This window comes from Phoxinus phoxinus (genome assembly GCF_949152265.1).
Source record: "Phoxinus phoxinus genome assembly, chromosome: 10".
Classification (NCBI taxonomy): Eukaryota; Metazoa; Chordata; class Actinopteri; order Cypriniformes; family Leuciscidae; genus Phoxinus; species Phoxinus phoxinus.
In genome coordinates, this window is record NC_136885.1 from 30,123,914 (window position 1) to 30,140,840 (window position 16,927).

The 16,927-nt window shown below is 37.6% G+C and overlaps 1 protein-coding gene across 1 annotated transcript in view; it reads left to right on the forward strand.

Moving 5' to 3' along the window:
• adam22 (ADAM metallopeptidase domain 22) overlaps window positions 1-16,927 on the forward strand; it is a 59,373-nt gene that overhangs the window by 6,703 nt on the left and 35,743 nt on the right. Inside the window, exons 4-5 of the mRNA XM_079626769.1 lie at window positions 9,593-9,659; window positions 13,698-13,780. Of these exons, the coding sequence (XP_079482895.1) occupies window positions 9,593-9,659; window positions 13,698-13,780 (150 nt within the window). The remainder of the gene's footprint in view (window positions 1-9,592; window positions 9,660-13,697; window positions 13,781-16,927) is intronic.

Sequence of the window (16,927 nt, forward strand, 5' to 3'; positions counted from 1 at the left end):
GCTTGTTTTGCTTGTATTGTTTTATTGTGTACTTATTACTACTTATTGCATAACCCCCCCCCCCCCCCCCCATCACACACACACACACACACACACACACACACACACACACACACACACACACACACACACTGGCTTGCCCCCTGCACCCTCTCACACACTCTGAATAATGAATGAGTGTGTTTGATTAAAGCGGTTGGAGCAAATGGGTTTTCTGCTTTTCAATCACGCTGTGTCGTCGTGACAACAGACCATGTGGCAGAAAGGAAGCATTAAAATCAGTCAGATATGGTTGATGCTGGGGGGGTGGGAACAGACAGCTGCAACTCATAACAAACAATCACAAGCTCACCTTTGAATCAAACGGAAATCACTGCAGATAAATCATGCATATTATATCAGATCTCTGATGAATGTATGGTAAATCACATATTTGTCTAGTTTTCCAGTACCCTCATCTAAACCTCCTTAAAACAAAATAAATTTACCAAAGCAAAATTTCCATGAAACATTATAGATCTTGTTGTCAAAGAATGTCTTGAATGTGTATTATCCATTACATGAATTACATAAACTATTCTAAAGTGATAGTAAAGATATTTATAATGTTACAATAAGATTTCTGTTGCATGTTATTTTTTTAACTTTTCTGTTTACTTAAAAAAAAAATGATCACAGTTTTCAACATTGATAATAATAATAAATGTTTCTTGAGCAGCAAATCAGCATATTATAATGATTTCTGAAGTATCATGTGACACTGAAGACTGGGGTAATGATGCTGAAAATACAGCTTTGAGATCACATGAGTAAATGACGTTAGTCAAAAATAGTTATTTTAAATTATTATAATATTTACCTTTTTTAACAGATTTTTCAAAATGTTACTGGTGTTTTTTTGGGGGAGGGGAGGGGGGGGGGGTAAATATACATATAGGTGCATATGTGAGTATATACATATTAATTAATATATAAAAGTAACTAACTAGTTACTAACTGTACCCATTTAAATCCAAGACACATCTTTCTCACACTCTCAAATATGCAAACATTCTTGAATGTCTCTTATGTGAGACTCATTATATTATAAAGAATAATCTTATAATGCAGGCTACATTTTAATTTTTTGCATGAATCTGGTCAAATCAAAAATCTTCTGTGAATGACACCCATAGTCTCCAGGCAGGGTGTGATTCAGCAAAACACTGTATAAGAATCCCTGTGTCATCTGCCATCTGCTACTATGAGCTTCTGTTTGACCCAGTCAGCACACGCGTGACGTCCCATCAGATCAAACCTGTGACAGGACACGTCTGCTGAGACACTGGTGTGTGTCAAACCTATCCTCTATCAGTCTGATTCCTGTTGAGTGCGCTGTATATGGATTGTTTTTGTTGTGCAGTTTATAGTAATGTCACTGTTGTTTTGTGTGGATATACACTGCCCAGCCAAAAAAAAGGGTTGCTGTTTGGATTTAAATAGACAAATGCAAAGATCTTGACCATAAATTGATGCACCTTTTGATGGAAATAACATTTATTTCCATCAAGAGGTGCATACATCTTTGGTCAAGATCTTGTATTGCTAATGCAAGAGTCCAGCACATCCCAAAGACTCTCAATTAATTTAATGTCTGGACTCAGAGGAGTCAATACATGTGTGAAAATGATTTTTCATGCTCCTCCCAACTATTTTTTCATAATTTGAGCCTGATAAATCTTGACATTGTCATCCTGGAATATGGCCATGATGTGTCTTCTTACACAATCCATCAATTAGGGTTGAAGAACTGTTGCCAAACATATAACATGCTAGAAATATAATAATCACTGCAATAATTATCCAATAATAGACTCTAAAGCAATTGCCATTTAAATCCAAACGTGACGTTTTAAATTTATTTTTTGGTCAGGCAGTGTATTTTCATGTGCTTGCAATTATAAATCAAGTTAAAACATAGTGGTTTCTTTTAGAGATACACACACACACCTCGAAGGAACACTTCATGCATTGCCATTTACATTCATCATCATGTCAACTGTGTCCATGCATAAAAAAAAGTCCAGATACACACATCCAGACACTCATTGGTTTAATTGCAGATGACAGTTGCACCTGAGGGTTTTGTGTTGTGTGTGTGCATGTGTGAGATGTCTCTTTGTTGTCTTTGTTTTATTTTGGGGTGCTTAGTCTTTTACACATTATCTAAAATAGAACCGGTTCTTGTTTCCCAACCTTATAGGGCTGGTTTAGTTTGTAGTGAAAATAATTTGCTTTATAACAAAAATAGATATTGATGACAAGGCTCTACACTTATATTTTTTGTTTGGGAGCACTTGGAACCTAAAAAACTGTAACGTTATTGTGTCACAGTATCATAAATGCACATGTAAGCACTGAAAGCTGAATTAGATTTACAAAAGAAATCATATGTAAATAAAACAAACAATATATTGACTTATAAAGCTACTTTTTCTAATATATTCTGCCACAATGATGTAATGTCTTTGAATTATCCTCATCTGAGGTTCACTCGCAAATGCCTGCACTGTCCTGATCTATGGTTATCATTTAGCTTGATTTGATATAGTATATAATTTGTATAGCTCCATTTTAAACTGCGTAGTAGAAGAAATATAGACAGAACATGAGAAAGAGGCAGAAAGAGAGAGAGAAAGTGAATAAGTTGTTGGATGGAGGGAGAGAGAGTGAAAGTCTGAACAACCAGCATTTTTCATGCACCCTTGAGTCTGTGTGGGTGTGTGATGGAGGAGAGAGATCAGAGAGAAAAACAGCTGGCGTCAGAGTCTCAGAAGGGCTCTTGCTTATATATTTCACACATATAGTGGCACAAGACATTTTCAGAAGCAAGTTTGAGATGTTGGACTTTACCTGTCCATCATAAACATAGACTCACATTACATATCTCTCTTTCCCCCTTTCTCTCTTTCTCTAAATGGTGGAGATGCATCATTTGATAATTTAATGAGGCTAAACTGGTTTGTTCTGCTGTAACATGTCGTGGCATGTTTGCAACTAACATGTCGTTTGTTTGTTTCAGTTGATTTTTTTAGCTTTAATATTTTTCATGATAAAAGTAAAGGGGATTCAAGAGATGCAACTTTTCAGAAAGGGTTTTTAATGTGCTGACAGCTCACTGTGCTTCAGTGTTGTAACAGTATCTGTTGAACTTTCAATGTGTTTGTCAACCCTGTCTGATAAGTTATGTCTGTAATTCATCGCACTAAACCACCACTGCTTCATTTTGAATATATTAGTATCCATAGTCATAAACAACCAGGAAATATCAGATTTGTCGGTTGCATGCCGTGATTTGAATCTCCTGTTCCTCCACATCCCAAAGCTGCTCTATTGGATTGAGATCTGGTGACTGTGGAGGCCATTTGAGTTTAGAGAACTCATTGTCATGTTCAAGAAACCAGTTTGAGATGATTTGAGCTTTGTGACATGGGGTGTTATTCTGCTGGAAGTAGTCATCAGAAGACGGGTCCACTGTGGTCATAAAGGGATGGACATGTTCAGCAACAATACTAGTCTGTGGTGTTTCAATGATGCTCAATTGGTACTAAGAGGATCAACAAAGTGTGGCAAGAAAATATCCCAGACACCATTACACCAGCAGCAGCTGAACGTTTGATAAAAACAGATCCATGCTTTCATGCTGTTTACACCAAATTCTGACCCTACCATCTGAATGTTGCTGCATGAATCGAGACTTATCAGACCAGACAATATTTTTCCAATCTTCTATTGCCTGATTTTGGTGAGCCTGAGCGAATTGTAGCCTCAGTTTCCTGTTCTCAGCTGACAGAAGTGTCACCGGTGTGTGTCTTCTGCTGCTGTAGCTCTTCTGCTTCAAGGTTCAATATGTTGTGTGTTCAGAGATGCTCTTCTGCTTCAAGGTTTGACATGTTGTGTGTTCAGAGATGCTCTTCTGCTTCAAGGTTCAATATGTTGTGTGTTCAGAGATGCTCTTCTGCTTCAAGGTTCAACATGTTGTGTGTTCAGAGATGCTCTTCTGCTTCAAGGTTCGACATGTTGTGTGTTCAGAGATGCTCTTCTGCTTCAAGGTTCAATATGTTGTGTGTTCAGAGATGCTCTTCTGCTTCAAGGTTTGACATGTTGTGTGTTCAGAGATGCTCTTCTGCTTCAAGGTTCAATATGTTGTGTGTTCAGAGATGCTCTTCTGCTTCAAGGTTTGACATGTTGTATGTTCAGAGATGCTCTTCTGCTTCAAGGTTTGACATGTTGTATGTTCAGAGATGCTCTTCTGCTTCAAGGTTCAACATGTTGTGTGTTCAGAGATGCTCTTCTGCTTCAAGGTTTGACATGTTGTGTGTTCAGAGTTGCTCTTCTGCAGACCTTGGTTGTAACGAGTGATTATTTGAGTTACTGTTGCCTTTCTATCAGCTAAACCAGTCTGGCCATCCTCCTCGGACCTCTGGCATCGACAATGCATTTCACCCACAGAACTGATGTTTTTGTCAAAAAACACTGTTTTTTTTTATTTTAAGTACCATTCTCTGTAAACCCTAGAGATGGTTATGCGTGAAAATCCCAGTAGATCAGCAGTTTCTGAAATACTCAGACCGGCCCGCCTGGCACCAACAACCATGCCACAATGAAAGTCACTTTAATCACCTTTCTTCGCCATTCTAATGCTCAGTTTGAACTTCAGCAGATAGTGTGTACATGCCTAAATGCATTGAGTTGCTGCCATGAGATTGACTGATTATTTTATTTTGATATATTTGCATTAACGAGCAATTAAACAAGTGGCTGGTGAGTGTGTATATGTATATATATTTATACTACCGTTCAAAAGTTTGGGGTCAGTGTAACTTTTTTAAATAAATGAATACTTTTATGTAGCAAGGATGCATTCAATTAATTGATATTCAAAGCAAAGACATTTAAAGATTTAGATTTCAAATAAATGTTGTTTTTTTGGACTTTCTATTCATTAAACCATTTTTTTAAACAGTTCTGTTTATGCTAAAATATTGAATCTGCTAGAAATCTTTTTTTATTTGTTCGTGAAGGAAATCCAGTGTAAATAATGAACATATTTGATATTAACAAGCTCAGTGGGAGGGGCTGGTGAAACACACACACGTTAACAATGAGAACGACTGCACCTGCTCCCCTCAGAATTGTTATGGGGGGAAGGGTCTCTCTTTGAAATACACCAACACTTTCTTACATTGCAAAGACCTTTCCTGTGTCCTTGAGGTCGTCCAGGTTTTATGGTTACATTTAGCTGATTTTTCCTGAGCACATTTCATTTAATTGTAGTGATCATTCGTTAGTACTGTAAATGTGTGTGTGTGGATAAGGCTAGATGTTCGCAGGTCTCTTGTTTGCTTAGGCTGCAGTTTTGTCTCTTTGGGAACACGAGCAGTGCTGCAAGTTTAAAAGAGCTGAAGAGCTCAGCACACACTTTATAATAGGCCTACTGACTTCAGCTTTTCCGAAACACACACACGTTAACAAATGTTAAAAAAAGGGATTTCGAGTCACTATCTTAATCTCAAACACATAAATCACAGCATGCAGATCAAGTCTCCAAATTTCAATGGAATTTAAATGGTGGAAACTGCACACTGTCTACTACAAAACATTTGCTTACACTTGTTTTAAGTGTGCCATATGAAAAGTGAACTGCAGCGTTTGAGTGCTAATTAGATCAGAGATTAGGGTTTGCTGTGCTAGATGGTGTCCTTGTCCTCAGGGGAGATGTTCTTCTGCTGGTCTCCAGGGTCTAGAACCAGACTTACACACTCCATAATCTCTAAAGATGCTGCGTACATATGCATGAGACAGAAGAAAAAACATGAACTTGTCTTATAAATTTGCATATATGTTATTGTGTGCAAATATAGGCGATACCTGTATATTTATAAAGAAAAACCTACTGGTCACAAGTTTGATCTCACATGAGATCACAGCAATAGCAAACCACAACCATCAATTACCATTGACCAATGGACAAAATCAAGTCCCATCCTACATTTTTTCTTGTCCGAGAAGCCTTTTCACTCGGATATACGTCACAATAGGGAAAAACAATCACAGCTTCCGTTTCATGTGGACTTTAATGTTTTGGAAAGAAGTATATGCTCACCAAGGCTGCATTTTTCATACAGTAAAACCAGTGAAATATTATTACAACTTAAAATAACTGTTTTCTATTTTAGTACATTTTCAGAAAGAAAATCTAATGTGCTGATTTTCTGCTCAAGGAAAATTTTGTATTAATATCAATGTTGAAATCAGTTGAGCTGCTTAATTACCCTGCTTAATTCTTGATTCTATGACGAATCGGGAAAAAAAAAAAAAAACTGCGTTTATTTAAAATAATATGTGTAACATAAATATCTTTATTGTCACTTCTGATCAATTTGATGTTTCCTTGCTGAGGATGAAACCTAAAATAATGCCTTTCTCTGAAATATCCGATTTATATAGACTCCTGCATCCTGGCATACTGTTGTTTTCTTTCCAAAGAACTCAGTACTACCTTAAAATTTGGCTAAAGTTAGTATATGGCAGCAAAATTATGGCATGATGTCTTAAAATGCAGTTCAGGTAAGCAGCTCATTTCTGTTTTTGGAACAGAACCTTTTCACCTCACACACAGATAAATACAGTGCTACTTGACACACACTCTGTTCTTTAGTCTGTAAACCCTTCATTTCTATTCCTCTGGTTTCCCTCTTTAATTAGCATGTCTCGCTCTCTCGGTGTCTGTCTCATACAATGAATCAGTCCATTAAGCTTTACATGAGAAATGAGAGCCATTTTCTAGTCATGTGACAGTGCCATATTAAAATGTTTGTAGGGCAGTGTGTGTGTGTGTGCGTGTGTGCGTGTGTGTGTGTGTGTGTGTGTGTGTGTGTGTGTGTGTGTGTGTGTGTGTGTGTGTGTGTGTGTGTGTGTGTGTGTGTGTGTGTGTGTGTGTGTGTGTGTGTGTGTGTGTGTGTGTGCGTGCGCGTGAAGATGGAATGGGATGGGGAATTGTGGGGCTAAATTATTCAAATCCCAAAACAATTAAAACTGAAATCTGTTATCAGCCTTTACCTTTGCATTTCACAAAGTATATGCACAATATACACTGCAGCTTTCCACCACTGCATCTACACCTGACCAGTTTACAGACATATGATGGGTTTTCGATTGAGATTAAGATCACCACTAAGGTACTACATGCTCAGGCAATACTAAAGAAAAAGTGCTATTATTTTCTTTGGTCATTCTTGTCTTTTTCATATTATAAAGAAAAAAAACTTTAATAAATGTAATAACAATATTATAGAAAGCTTGGGACTATATATACTGTGTGTGTGTGTGTGTGTGTGTGTGTGTGTGTGTGTGTGTGTGTGTGTGTGTGTGTGTGTGTGTGTGTGTGCTGTTGCTGCTGCTGAACAAGTATGGGACTAATAAATATACAGACACGCTGCTGTGAGAAAGTAAGACATGTTTCTGCTGTACAAAGCATACATTAATTACCCGTAGCAGATCTATACAGGTGGAGCTGGGGAAGGTGGAGGGCTTTGAAAGCGTGCTACAACTGCTACAGCAATGTGCCCTATAGAGAACAATGATTGCAAGCAGATTAAGTTAAGAACCTATCAGCCTGTGCCATCTACAGTTTATGACAGAACTTTGTATATACCGGTATAGAGAGAATTTTTCTAACGGTACTAAGCCGACAAAATGAAAATATGAGGAACAAAATCACAGTGACAGATGCAGTTTAGCAAAGAGACAGAGACTCATCTACATAATGTTGTGAGTGACATAATTCTGTTTGTCTGAAATATGCAAGGAAAAAGTTAAATAATAATTAATAAAGCGAAATAATTTCATTTACATAGTTTTATTTAAATGCAAAATACAGTTTCAAATTATTGCCAGCACATTTTCACCCAGTATTGTCAAATAAAGGGAGGTGACGGATTGGAGATTGTAGCAACTGGAGGCTGAGATGGTGCATGCGTAAATGAGGGTGTGTGTTTGTGTGGGTGCAACGGCAGCTCTTATCATCAATCACAACGTTTCTTTTCTCTGACATCCCACTTTATCACGCTCTCTTTATCTTCTCCTGTTCTGATCCTCTCTCGATGCGTAGTCTTTCTCTCTCTATCCCCTGGTTTCATCCTGTCCTCTATTAGTCCTTGTATCCATGTTTTGATTTCTGTCTTGCCCCTCTCATGCATTTACCACAGAATGAGTCTGTAAACACAAACATTTCTTTTGTTGTTGTTAGTGTTTCGGATGTTACAGCGCTGCAGCTCCATAAATATCCTGCTAATCACCTGGTTTAGTGAACAGCCGTTGAAGATGTGTGTTTCTGTCTTTAAAGGCTGGTTTGATGTCATGCTGTGACTGTCCTGTTGATGAGCTCATGGTTACTGATCAGTCAGAACTCCTGCTGGGAGACACTTTGACCCTTCTCTCCTCCTACGCTTGATCTGTTTTTTTGCTACCTTGCCGTTTTTGTTTTTGTTTTGATCATTGCATTTATATCATTTGGCTTGAAAAAACTAAAGTGTGCACTCCCAGTGAAACTCACCCTAGTTTGTGAACTCATTCTTGATCATGGCTTTACCACACACACTGAAGTGTCCTTGAACACAACTTGGTGTGAGTTGTGATGTATGAAATCAGCCGTGGATCTCTCCTCAGGTTAACTGTGTTCATGACTCTCTGTGTTGGAACGCAGATCCCATTCCAGATTCGGGTCCATTTCTGTTCTCTGTTAGATAAGCAGCATAAATGAGTGACATGAGTGTTGATTTGATCTGATCATTAAATGTGTGATGCCAGGATCACCAGGAGTGATGTGTTTGGGAGGATGATGATGAATCATATTTACAGTGCTGATATTCCTCAGACAGTCTATTTTTCTTCTCCACAAAATCTGCATTTTCTTTAAAAAGTTTGAAAGGCTTATACCGGTACATACATTTAAATCATCCATCCATCCATCCATCCATCCATCCATCCATCCATCCATCCATCCATCCATCCATCCATCCATCCATCCATCCATCCATCCATCCATCCATCCATCCATCCATCCATCCATCCATCCATCCATCCATCCATCCATCCATCCATCCATCCATCCATCCATCCATCCCAATTGTAATCTTTTAATCTTAGGTATGTTATATATTTTTGGCTTTTGTAAACTTTCTTTAAGAACTTTAAGGTATCTCTTATATTCATTTAATGTTCCATTTATAATACATAATTATAGTATTTGCATATTTAAATCTGATTAGTCTTTTCTCTTTTGCATCTATTTAACCATATAACTTCCTGTACATTGCATACGGTTTCTGAACCAAAGCCTAAAACTTAAACTTATGTCAAGCTTCTGCAAGCTGCTTTTCAAGCACTGGTATTTTGATTGGAAAATGCAATCAAACCTTTTCTGTACTCTTTTTTGAGTTCTGTGAAGATTTCAGAATAATATTTAGAATTCAGAATCCAGTGAATCCATTAATAACCCAGACAACATTTCACTTTTTGCCAACTGTGTACTTCTGCTCTTTTTCTTCAGTGATCTTCTATCATCAAATTACATTGAGAGGCACATATCAGAGGAGGGGAAGTCAGTGGTCAATAAAGTGAGTATAAAGTCTATTTTGTTTTTAAAAGCATGCTCACACAAGAATGTATGGTAAACTTTATTTTAAGGTGACGTAGTTACATTGTACTTAAGTAACTGATGTTAATTAACTACATGTACTTAGAGTTATGGTTAGAGTCAGGGTTTGGTTTAGGGTTTGTTACTTGTTGTAATTATGCATAATTTACTGTGATTACTATAGTAAGTACATGTAGTAACGTGTAACTACATCAACCTTAAAATAAAGGGTTACTACATATATCTAACATATCTACATATATCTTGTATTTACCAAAAAAAAGGTATTCAAACGTAAAGGCCTGATTGGTGTATGTTTGGTGGAAAACGGAAATTAGGTTCATAACACAAAACAAGAGGTTCTTCCACTTGCTCTTCCAGTTTATTCAACTTACAATAACCATTTTACTGAACAATTCATGCATATGCCTTGACCCTCTTTTTTCCCTCTATGACTGTGTGTTTCGCTTTGGGACAGTGAATATAGTCTGATCAGATCTCTCTTTGTGCCACACTGGGACTCTCAGCTTCATTCTGTCAGCGTACTCAGACGTGTGTGTTCAGGTGGGACACATCACAACCAGAGCAGAAGGTGTTTGCTTGTTTTAGCCCAGCGGCAGATTGTTCCTGTCACACACTCACACAGGGGCAGGGATGTGTCCTGTTTGGGTCACCGTGATTTTGCCAAGACGTGTTCCTAGGTCAACATATTTTGGTGATCCTGGAACAACATTCCTGTCTGAAAATTGAGTTAGGCCTATCCCTAAATCTCCCTAAAATCAGAGGGAAATGACAGGTGAATAGCACTGATATAGACACACCTAACCCTGCTTGTAAGCCTAAACTTGACATATTGGTTAATTGATATGTTGTTCCAGGATCAAAAAAGATGTTGATCCAAGAACATGTTGTACTTGTTCTTGTACTTGTACTACGGTGAAATCACGTTCAGGGTCCTGGTCGTGAACTGCATGTTGGACATCACCGTCTCAAGGTGTGTGTTTAAGACAGATAATGCATAGTGGATGTGTCTGGTTTCTCAGTTATTTTTTTTTAAAACTCTTAAAAGGGCCATATTCTATGATTGAACTTCGATATGGCCCCTTCAATATGTTTCATGTATTTTTTTTTAGATTCAAATCCGCATAGCTCACAACCCAGCTGTAGAGCCCGAGGAAACAGTGTGCATGTAAGGGTACAAGGGCTGTTTCTAGGATGAATGAAAAAATAGAGCGGAGGGTTCTGTGAGGAAGGAGGGAATAACCAAGGGATGGATGAAGAGGCAGAGGATGAAGAGAGAAAAAGAGAGCCAGTGAACGAATTCTAGAGCAAAAGCACAGATATATTTAGCTTCATCTCCCCACTGCAATAGTGAATAACCTATTAGTTTAACTACAGATTTAGCACTATACAAACAACACAAAATGCTATCACACACACACACACACACACAAACACACACACACCTAAACTTGACTACCTTACTAACTATTAATAAGCAGTAATTAGGAGTTTATTGAAGCAAAATTCATAGTTATTAGTTAGTTAATAGTGAGAATTTAACCTTAATATAAAGTGTGACCATATATATATATATATTATATATTATTATTCATATATTTTTTTATGAAATTAGATATTATTATGTATTATTAAACTTGAACAAGTTAATACTCTCACTATTGCAATATTTTTGTCTATGACTTTATGTCGTTTGAGGAAACACTATGTATATGTTTGAGGAAATGCATTTTGATCATGTATACACAATTTATTGTGTATATATTTTGCTATATAAATGAATATTTAGCTATATAAATTAGGAAGTTGAGAATATATAGGCTATATAGCTATATAAAAATGAGTTGAGAAACTGCAAAGTTTATTTACTGTATGTTTTGTGAAAGCTGAGATGAAAAACAATCTTAAGAAAATTGCTTTGGGCTGAAAATAGCACTTATAATTTTTTTTATATATAATAGTGTGCATAAAAATAAAACTAATGAACACACTGACATTCAAAAGTTTGGAGTTGCTAAGGCTTTTTAAATGTTTTTGAAAGAAGTATCTTATCCTCACCATTGCTGCATTTGTTTTATATATATATATATAAAAAACAGTAATATTGTGAAATATTATTGCAATTTAACATTTTCTATATTAATACATTTTAAAATGTAATTTATTCCTGTGATGGAAAAGCTGTATTTTCAGTATCATTACTCCAGTCTTCGGTGTCACATGATCCTTCAGAAATCATTCTAATATGATGATTTGCTGCTCAAGAAACATTTATTATTGTTATAAATGTGCTGCTTAATATTTTGGATAGTTTGTATCTTAATACTTTTGTGGAAACTGTAATACATTTTATTCAGGATTCTTTAATGAATACAAGGTTAAAAAGAACAGCATTTATTTGAAGTATTTTGTCTCTACTGTGACTTTGGATCGATTTAATGTGTCCTTGCTGAATAGAAGTATTAATTTCTTTCTAAAAAACTTGAACCAGTGTATAAAAAAAAAAATCAATTTCAGGCATCTTCTCATGTTAAAGAAGATCCCGATCCCTCTCCTATCTCTGTATCCTGCATAAGAAGGCAGTATTTTTCAGATTTTGGACACTGCCCATCTCTCTGTGCTTCTAGCCACAGATGCATGCTGGGTCATTAGTCTGAAAGGGGCTGCCTCAACAACAACTGCACTCTTCAGGAATGTCTCACTCTGTGTTTGTGTGTGTAATGTATGTGTGTGTGCGGTAGAGACTACCCTCGGCTCTTGATTAGCTGAGAACTCTTGAGGACAGAAAGTGCTACATGTGGGAAAAAAGAGGCAGAAATGCTCCAGAATAAGCTGGAGGAAAGAGGGAAGCAAAGGAATGGGTAAACCTCAATGTATGAAGCTTCTTGTGCAAAAAGAAAGAAAGAGAAAGGGATGAAATGAAATTGATCTGCTGGTAAATGCTGCTGCTTTAGTCCTCTGAGAAAAAGCAGGAAGAGAAAACCTGCAGCCCTAATGGCAGTCGAGCACTTACACTAAAAACATTTCATAAATAACACACACACTCAGGAATACTCTTACGAATCTTCTGATCGCTTCAGTACAAACAAAAGTTGCCAGTATAAATGTTGAGCCACACACTCAGAATTTAAACATTTAATGTCAACATGAAATCAAATTGGACCATTTTTACCTTTTTTAAAAAAATCCATGCTCTTGGCCTTATTTTTGATATTGCTTTTATACAACAGTTCAGTTCAATATACATTACATTAATATTTAGTAACCTACATTTTAGACACAATTTTGTCAGTTACCTTTGTCTGTTTATGAAAAAAGTGCCAAACAAAGCCACAACTGAACTATTGCGCATCTTCAAGCAACACGCAAAAGTGGCATTTCCTTCTTAAATGAATCAGCAATTCTGAACATATCAGTTCAATAAGTGATTCAATGGCTGAATCCGAAATCGCCCCCTAAACCCTCATTCACTATTCCCTACATTAGTCTACTAATACTGTTTACTTGAAGGAGTGAATGAAAAGGAGTGAGCGAATTTGGACAGCCGTTGAGTATACACCGGTTGTACACACTCGTTATTGCAGTGCAATGTGGGATTGAATAAGTGCACTCAATGACGTCCACTTGGGTTTCGGTCACTTTCGGACACCACTATAAATGGCTCTCCCCTCAAATAACGCCCTATTTGAGCATATAGGGGGCGATTTCAGATTCAGCCAATGACTTTATTGGTTAAAAAAATGAGTCAGTGATTCCCTCATAAAAACAGTCACTTGTCGCCACCTACTAGCGTATCCAACAAATATCTCCACCACTATTGTATATATATATATATGCATCACAATATGCAGCACTTCAGTTAAAAACAAAACAATAAATCTAGTATTATAAAAGGGATGGTTCTTCTGACTCACTAAACTCTCATTGGATGAGCCACATTCAAAGCTCATATTAATAGTATGTGCTGTTTTTGATTATTGTTTGTTTCTCCCTGCAGGGTGGAGAACACTGTTACTACCATGGGAAAGTACGTGATATTCTGAAATCATATGTGGCGCTTTCAACCTGCCATGGATTACAGTAAGTCACCCTGTCATTGTGCTTCATATCTGAATGAACACGCAAACACACACAGGTTTACAAAAAGCAGCAGTTGCCCACAGAACTGTCTGTCTCTGTCTCTGTCTTTGTCTAAGGCACATTCATAAATAAACACATGTTAGCAGGCCAAAGCTGTGATTATCCCATTCAACAATTAGAGCTGTACAATTACAGCATGCTATTATCCTCCTCTCATATCACACACGGATGCTCCCAGCACTCTTTGTGTCTCTGAGTGTGTGTTTTTGTTGTTATCTCCTGTATTGATGTGCTTTGTGGGCTTTGTGCTCCACTATTGCATGGTGAAAATGTAATATTTGTTGTGTTTGTAAGATTTATGTTTGTATTATTGGCAACCTGCTGTGTTCTCTGCATAGCTGAAGTAAACCTAGCTGTGTTCCTGAGCTGCCCGTGTGCCTGAGGAGAGTTGAGTTAGTCTCTATAGAGCTTTACACATGTACACACACACACACGCACACACATACGCGCACGCACACGCACACACATGCACCACCTCTCTGTGTAGCCCTCTGGGATTGCTCAGTTCCTTCCGTCTGTATTTTTAGTGTGAGAAGGAGTCAGGTCAGATCCATCTCTCTCTCTCTGTATGTGAATGCACAGAGCCAGGTCAGATGTAGCTCAGTATAGAGCGGCAGCACTCTTTACATTCACACTCATCACACTCGGATGTTTACTAGCTTCTCTTCAAATGTGCATGATATCTGATTGTTTTAGTACTAAAGGATTTATGCAAATCAGCATGGCCATGGACAGACATTTAAAAGAGGAAGGTGCTCAAGTGAGAAAAAAGGGAACCCCTCTCATAATTACTATGATAAAGACATATAAATGAAGTTAGATACAAACTGCCAGTAGGTGGCGGCAAGTCTTAATATGTGAATCATTCATTCACTGATTCATTGGCATTGATTCATTCATGAACGAAACACCACTCTGTATTTCAGGGAGACACAAGTGTTTTGCTTTGTTCAAAACTATTTTCCTTTGTGAAATAGTGTAAAAACAGTCAAAATGTACACTGTTTTAAAATTGTGAAATTAATATAAACTTACTGTTTATTGAACTGTTGTATTAAAGTTAAAATGTAAAAATGTGCAACCGTGCTGATATTCGGGAAAACAGCACTTTTGCGTGTGTTATATTCCTTTACTATATGATGTAAACATATATCTTTTAAGACAAAATCTCACACAGGGAAAATTCATATTTTTGTTCATTTTTATTAATTTGGTTGGCATTTTCGACCCTGCATTCGGGCTATTGCATAGCTAGGCTTGCTCTATGTAGATTTTGTAATAGTGTTTTAATTTGACAATAGAGACAAACAATGCAAAGCTTAGAGTAGACACTATCGTTACCTGGCTGTCAGAAGTGCTGCTCCACTCGATTTGCATGATGCTATAAAGAAGGATGTAGAAGCAGAGGTGGGACAGGGGCTTGAGCACCGCTTGGGGTCTATCTGTGCACGTGTCTGCAGTGCAAATCAGTAAGTATCACTTACTGCAGACTGAGAAACGCTGTTGAAAATTGAAATCGACACCCACACAAACAATTTTGCCCATATTTGTTTCTGCATGCTGAAAAAAAATATTGTGTTTGTACATATTCCTGCTGTGTAAACAGGAGAAATAACAGTGGATCGGAACCCAAAATACATTCAAATTAAAATCACACATACATAATTACTAGAGTAACAACACAGGCAAGAGTAATAATCAAATGGTGAACATTTATTAATAAGCAAGAACACCCAGGAATGCACAAAAATATAGGCAAGAGTTAAAACAACCTGTACATGTATATGTGAGTGAAAAAGTGCAGAAAAGAATGACAACTCAACAATTATACAGCTTATAGAGTTAAATGAAATAGCTTTTTTAAATGTTAAATATTTAATATCTTGCGTTTAAAAGCAAATGTGACCATATTTGCCATATTTATCGTCAGCAGCCATATCACCCTGTAACCCAAGACTGGTTTCCCACTGAAGCTAAGCGGGGCTGAGCCTGGTTAGTACCTGGATGGGAGACCTTCTGAGAAAACCAGGTTGCTGCTGGAAGAGGTGTTAGTGAGGCCAGCAGGGGGCGCTCACCCTGTGGTCTGTGCGGGTCCTAACGCCCCAGTGTAGTGACGGGGACACTATACTGCCAAAGAGCGCCGTCCTTCGGATGAGACGTTAAACCGAGGTCCTGACTCTCTGTGGTCATTAAAAATCCCAGGATGTCTTTCGAAAGAGTAGGGGTGTAACCCCGGCATCCTGGCCAAATTTGCCCAGTGGCCTCTGTCCATCATGGCCTCCTAATCATCCTCCTATATATACTAATTGGCTTCATCACTGTCTCCTCTCCACCAGTAAGCTGGTGTGTGGTGGGCGTTCTGGCGCAATATGGCTGCCGTCGCATCATCCAGGTGGATGCTGCACATTGGTGGTGGTTGAGGAGATTCCCCCCTTCTATGTAAAGCGCTTTGAGTGTCCAGAAAGGCGCTATATAAATGTAATGAATTATTATTATTATTATTATATTTTGCTTATTTTTTTCTCACTCCAACGAACAGACTAAAGCATTATGGCCAAAACTCGCTACAGCCAGTTTTCAAAGTTAGGGTTAGAGAGGCTCTCTCCTCTCCGCTTTGATTAATTTTCTTCTATTTCCAACATATATTCCTGTTGTAAGCGTAGCAGTGTGCGGCCGAAATCTGATAACATATTTTAACATCCAAATTAATTAGATTCAGTATTATGATGAATAAAAATCACATTTATTTTTTCAAGAAAAAAGGCGTTTCCATCATGCTAGTCGACTGATGCTGACTGACACATTCAGCTGACTGACATCTCATCCTTGTTGCGTTGCATTAAATACAATGATTAACAGCACAGTAAATATATAGACCAAAGAAAATATGCAAACCATTTTACAGATAAAATGCACCAACTCGGCAACGTTGAGAACTGCTCTCTCCTGACGAGGATGAAAAAAGCCTGGATAACCCATCTGCTGGGTTGTTGTAGTAAAGCCACCACTGGGTTGTTGCGTCGGAGGGCGGATGGGGGAGGGGTGTATTGTTTCAATTGTCATTAACATTGAGCCAGCCACTAACCCA